This window comes from Lepisosteus platostomus, chromosome 2 (genome assembly GCF_059453375.1).
Source record: "Lepisosteus platostomus isolate fLepPlt1 chromosome 2, fLepPlt1.hap1, whole genome shotgun sequence".
In the NCBI taxonomy this organism is placed as follows: Eukaryota; Metazoa; Chordata; class Actinopteri; order Semionotiformes; family Lepisosteidae; genus Lepisosteus; species Lepisosteus platostomus.
In genome coordinates this window covers 8022143-8028626 of record NC_142612.1, presented here as the reverse complement: position 1 = coordinate 8028626, position 6484 = coordinate 8022143, and the positions used below count along the sequence as shown (strand labels likewise).

At 37.3% G+C, this 6484-nt stretch overlaps 1 protein-coding gene across 1 annotated transcript; it reads left to right on the top strand.

Annotated features, from left to right (window-relative positions):
- Positions 1-234: 234 nt before the first annotated feature.
- Positions 235-2123, top strand: nr0b1 (nuclear receptor subfamily 0, group B, member 1). Its single transcript, XM_088648726.1, has 2 exons — positions 235-1227; positions 1761-2123. The coding sequence occupies exons 1-2, from the start codon at positions 687-689 to the stop codon at positions 2000-2002; spliced, it is 783 nt and encodes a 260-aa protein (XP_088504852.1). The 5' UTR covers positions 235-686; the 3' UTR covers positions 2003-2123.
- The last annotated feature ends 4361 nt before the right edge of the window (positions 2124-6484 follow it).

Below are 6484 nucleotides of genomic sequence, written 5' to 3'. Positions count from 1 at the left end.
TTAGATTAATAACGTGTCTTTAACAAGCTGGACGCTGGGGGCAAACTGGGGCACTCAGAGAAAAATGGCACATGAGAAAATATGCCACTAGTCGTCAATGACGAAGAAAATTATTCTGTGATGATTCATTCTGTCTTCCGCAGACTCAAATCTTTCTCACGTTAATAAGGTCATGGAAAGAAACTGATATCATATTCAAATCCCCTTCAGCTGGACGTTGGACAGATTGTGATTCAATGCTTAAAACTTGAGGAAACAAAGGCGAACGAAGCAGATCTAAGAAAACCTTTACGTTTGCTATCCTCTGTGATCCAATTCCAGAATTGTGAAGTGCATTCATGACAGCGTTTATAGGATTTATAGCTAATAAATACGCCTGTAGAACAGCAATTGTCAGTTTAGTAAAATCTGTTACGGCATTAAAAAGTAATAGGTACCGTCCTACCCTCTTGTCTCCAAATACGTGTGTTAGTTTGGCAGCCGTTGGCTCCCTCTAGGCGCGTCGCTGTGCAAGACTTGTGGGAGGTGTGTTTGAGCATATGAAAAAAAAAAGTCTGCCCAAGTTCTAACGGATGGGAGGAAGGAAATATACATCTGCTGCGTGAGTGAGTCACAGGTCTAACTAAACACACCACAGCAGCTTCAAAGCAGCGTGGAAAACAGGGACAGTGCGAATGTGAAGAAGGATGGCTTGCTTCAACGGCTGTCACTGCCTCGCTGACAGGAGGCAAAACAGTATCCTCTACAGCATTTTAAAAAACGACAAACAGACGGAGCTCCACGCCCGCGTACACCAAGGCATCGCCCAGCAGGCTTGCTCTTGTGGATCCAAGAAAAAAGTAACGCTGAGGTGTCAGCAGATCACTTGCAAGGCAGCGTCCGCGGTCTTGGTGAAGACGCTTAAGTTTATCAAGAACGTGCCTTGCTTTCGTGAACTGCCGGGGGATGATCAGCTCCTGCTGGTGAGGCACTGCTGGGCACCGCTGTTAGCGCTTGGCATGGCACAGGACCGAATTGATTTTGAGACCACCGAGACGCCCGAGCCCAGCATCTTAGAAAGGATCTTAACTAACGGCCAGGGAATTCAAGAGGATCCCCATCAGCAAAATGACCTGCTTTCCATATCTGAAATCCAAGGCATTAAAGCGTTCCTGGGCAAGTGTTGGGGGTTGGACATAAGTACCAAGGAGTACGCATACCTGAAAGGAGCGGCTCTGTTTAATCCAGGTTGGTTTAAAGGTTTACAGATGTCAGTGAAGATGAAGGTCTAGCCCATGTACACGACAAAATACAAAATATCAAAAAGTAATTGTTTTCCTAACAATATTATCTCGAAAGAATTATGTAATTATTATTTTAATAAGACAATGATAGCCAAAGCCCGTCCTTCTATTTACTGTACATTGCTTAGTCCAAAAGGTTCAACATCAGATCTATGCAACCACTTAATTGAGATGATTTTTTTTTTACCGATAGAATATTTTACTTAATAATACAGTGTTTACAGTATAAAAAAGAAACTAAAGACTGTTAAGGTAACTTAAACATGATTTTGGTTGTCTGGAATGCCTAAAAAGTCCAGATTCAGGATTCAAAATACCTTTTTTTTCTTGCTTATGTGAGAAGAACTCCCCTGTATGTGCGTAAAGAACGTGGAGTGTATTGGAGCAGCTTATTGAAATCTCTTGCCTCTTAAGGAGAAAACAGGCAGTATCCCAAGGGTTTCTAATGTAACGTTGGTGAATCTTGTTTTTTTGCAGATCTGCCAGGGCTTCACTGTCAACACTATATCCATGGTCTACAAAGAGAAGCACAACAAGCACTTAATGAATATGTCAAAATGGTTCATAGGGAAGATCCTGCTCGTTTCGCCAAACTGTTTATTACACTTTCTACGCTCAGAAACATCAATGCGAATGTCATCACTGAACTGTTCTTCAGACCCCTCATTGGTACTGTAAACATGGAAGATCTTCTGTTGGAGATGTTTTATGGCAAATAATACCATCATCTTGTTGTTACTGAACAATGGTACTGAAATGACAATAAGCTGCTTACAAAAAAACATACTGTAGCTCTTTTTACATAGACTATTTTTGTATAATAAAAATATTCTTAAACAATTTGTGGTGTGAAATGTTTTCATCACTCATGAAAAACTTACCACTCAAGTCTCTTTTCTGGTACAAATATAACAGATGTTTTAACATCATCATTCAGATGTCGAAAATATCACCGTTGCACTCTGTTAGACATCCATTGACAACTTGGATTCAAATAAAATAGGAAATATTCAAAACCAATCGCAGAAAGTGTACAATGTCTGTCATAAAATGTGTAGACAAAATGTCCCTGTTCAGATTGAGCTTTTTAGTTTATACAGCCTAACGAATGCAGATCACAGTGTTAACTTTTTTCTTATTCTCCCACTTGTAGGTGCTGAAAATTTTTAATTTGTAAAACCAATGTAAAAAAAACTTCAAAACAGCTTGAGTGAAATGTGAGTTTGTTATTCTCAGCTAAGAGGAAAAAAAACAGTATGACATTTGTGAATATGCAATACAAGTTTAACAAAAATGTTTCAAGAAAGGATGTCACAGCAACGGTTTTAACGGAAAACAATGATATCAAAAGTTTAATCTCAGGCCCATTGTTGGATGGGTTGTCTAGTTCGCGATCTAACAATATGATTTTGGAATCCGTTGGTTTATTTTGTTTTGTCCTTGTAGCTTTTCTGAAAGAACACTTAGCAATCTTCTTTTAAGGAAGAAAAATCTCAGCTAGACCTTTCATTCAAAAGTGAATTAAAACATGCTTTAACCATAGTTCCTGCCACTCAGGCAGTTTGAGCAGTTTTGCAACAGATTAAATTTGTTAAATGTTTTTTTTATTATTATTTTAATGGATTAACTCTCCAAAGATGTAATTTAAACATTATATTAATTCCCTGCTGTCCAAAGACAAAACCATAAGAAAAATAAGGTAACCCATTTTGTTTATTAGACAGATTATAATTTATATGCAAATAAAGGCAATAATAATGTTACCTGCAATTAACACTTTATGATGATAATTCTGACAAGTTCTTGCTGAAGCTTTTGGCATAACAAAATGTTCTCCACTCCCTTTAGAGCCTGTGAAAATCATTATACAACCTGCGATCTCAAATTGATATTGAGACCAAGGCTTAACACGTATAGAGTGTAAATCTAAGCATTTTGTACTTACAGTACCACGTACCAGAATTCCTTTAGAAGACTAAATAAATATGGAGCCCATATTGAAGGCGTATTTGTTTACTTTGGTGTAAAACAGAATTTTGTAATATGTATTGTGGTCTCAAGGAAAAAGATAAAATATGCTGATCAAAGTATACTTGGGAATCATAAGAAAATAGTATTCAGTGACAGAAGCTGCAATAAAAGTCAATGTTTCTCATTATGTGTAGAACACCAAGGATTTAGATGTAGGAGCTACATTATATAAATTAAACTGAGTAAAAATACAAAACATTTAATACAAGAGAAAGACTGCATAATGTATTCTAATAATAGTTGTGTTTAAATAGTGCATAACTACCTCAAAAATACATTAATTTAGGGTATATTCATCAGTTATCAATAATTTCAATGCAATTATATAAAACCTACATCACTAATATGATGTATTAGTGAGTTCAAACTATAACATTTTCTTTAGGTTCTGCACAGACAAATTTGAAATCCAATTGGGGAAAATGGTTTAGAAGTCTGTTTTAAATTTTCAAAGCACACATAAGAGATATATAAGACCCAGGTGCTTCAGTAACATTGCTACCTACTGGAGTGCCAATCGTAGAATGTGCAGAGCCATAAAGTTAATCACTCATTCTTGCTTTTTGATGTGTATGAAGTTCAGGATATACAGTGCCATTAGACACACTAAAGTAACCACCATTTTCATCACTGCCATACACTTAATTTAAGTTACCCACAATCTCTCTAGACAGCTAAAATGCTGAGCAGTAATGCTTCTGGTTTGTGCATACTAATAGAAAACAAAGGGAAATCACATTTCATTTATGATATTTTCCTGATTCATTGTTGTTGGTTTAGAATTCTTTTTTTACTTCTTAAAACACAAAATATTACAGACTGGCTTGTAACAGATTTCGTTAATAATTAGAACTTAGTTTTAAAATTATGTCATTTATGTCCTTAGACCCATACCTTTTTTGCCATAGTTTAAATGTATGCATTTTAACTATTAGAAATTCTATTCTTAACCCAATTCAATTTACTTGAGAAAGAAAAACAGCCTAGAGAGGGCAGTATTCACTTACAGACGTGACCATCTGAAATGTGTGAGGGCTCTGTTCAAATTTATACTCTGTGGAACCGGAGGAAATTACACACAAACTCCTATAGCTTTAGGGAACTATGTTACTTTTCTTCCAAATCTATCAATTACGGCTGGGGTTTCTCCTACAACAATGAGTTTACTTTTGATGGACGAGGTGAAGGTACAGTAATTACAGGAATGCCCAGTATGAGCTCAAATAGCAATCCAGCAACCCAGAGCTGTTAACATTTACATCCAATCTAGGAATTGTATTGTGGAGCAGACAGAGTGCTGACAGGGGGTTAGGTGAGTTCCTCAGTAAGTTGCCGTTTTAAGCAGGAGAGAGTCCGGGTAGTAAGTGTCTGGAAGTCTGTGACCTAGAAGCAAAGTCTTTCACATTACATTATAATGTTTTATGACTTACCCTGAAATATACAAGGAGACTGATTCACAGTGCAGTCCTACACAATGATTTCATTGCTTTAACTCATGCTTTAATGCACAGTATTCATTAAGGGAATAACAGCACAATTGTATATTAACTAAATTTAGATTTCTTGTTGAAGTAATTTGCAACGGGGATTAAGGGCTGACAGTTTCCACTTTTGCTTATGCTTTTGTATACAGAAGTGGGAATAATACAATTGTCTGCAACTATGCCCTTTCTGAGTGGTAGTTCTCTTGCTACTGTCAATGCTGCCAATTAAGAAAAAGCAAATAGTAAAGTAAATCTGAATGTAAATAGAGAGAAGGAATCATAGACTGAAAAGGCAATTGGATTTGAAAGACTAACAGCATTGTGTTATTGTTTCTCCCAGTTTGGTGTGGAATATTTCACATGAACAAACTTGCCCTGTTTTAGAGCTTGAACGAGATCCTTATTTTCTACTTCTGTCACAGAGATTTTGTGTACTGTATGTGTTTATGATACATCTCAGCCTACAATCCTCCGAAGTGTGAAATGTGTCAACCTATGTTGTAACCATTAGTCTTAGTCCTGATACAAACAAAAGGTGGCCATGTTGAATCCTACAAACAGGAAGTGCCATGTGTGCATCCATGGAACATGGCTACAAATGAGCCAGAGAGGCACCAGTGGTCTGTGAAATGTAGCTCAAGCAGTAGAGGCTATTAAACATAGTGGGCAGTAATGAACAGCAAAACAGCACAGCACTGTTGTGATTAATGTGGTGCGCATAATGGAAACCATCCATCTGTGGAAAAGGAAAGGACAACAAACAACAAAGACCAGGAAATGAAACAATAGGTATGTCAGTAAAATGATGCTAAGAAAAACCTCCTTCATGACATGGCTTGACAACAATGATGGAAACGAGTGAATATATTTGTGGTAAGAACAGTCCTTATAGAACTGTGGTTTCTGACATTTAAAAACAAATATACTAAAGAAAAACCAAATGAGAAGTAGTTGAAGTTCTGTGGAGGTGCTGTTCTTTCTCTAAAGTCTTTGTTGAAAGGGGCAGAATGTAGCAGCTGGGGCTCATTCCAGGGTCTTGATTTGTGCAAGAAGAAATCTTTCTCAAGGGGTAACTTTAACCCAGTTTAACGCAAAGGCGGCGTGGCACTGGATGAGTGTCGGAAACGCTTTGAGCTGCCTGTGTTTTTACAGAAGACCATCAAAATCAATGAAACTCTTTGAAATTGCACTTGTTTTGTAAGGTTTCAACACGGACATTATAAGACAGTACCGGTGAGGTATATTTATACCCTTAGGGAGTTAAGACACCCGCTAAAGTTTTCCCTGAAACTTTCCCTGTTTCACTCTCTGCCTCAATTTTTTTTTCCAGGCTCCCAGTGATGGCCACCCAAGGCCTATAGTGTTTGTTGCAGCCTATAAAAATAAAGAAACTGTGCTCTTACCTGATAGAAGACTTGTGTTGTCCATAACAGCATTAGGCCGATAAAGGAAAACAAAGGGATTTGTAAATAGTTATAAATAGGTCTGATAGTGTTTATTAGCTGCAGCCATATCTCAGTCACTTGCATTCAGAGGCCAAACCAGATTCAGAGTCAAGGCCAACCACTTCCACAGTTTCCACAGCGCCCTCTTGTGAACTGGAGGGGAGCTGGTCTCCCCATCCACTTAAAATCATCTTTAATTACAAAGTCTCCAAAAAATAATTACTTTTAATAAAATATTAAC

Bases quoted from the DNA above. Each gene is read 5' to 3' on its own strand.
- nr0b1 (XM_088648726.1), top strand. From the start codon at position 687: ATGGCTTGCTTCAACGGCTGTCACTGCCTCGCTGACAGGAGGCAAAAC. The intron at 1,228-1,760 runs GTTGGTTTAAAG...GTTTTTTTGCAG, and splicing joins AGCGGCTCTGTTTAATCCAG to ATCTGCCAGGGCTTCACTGT.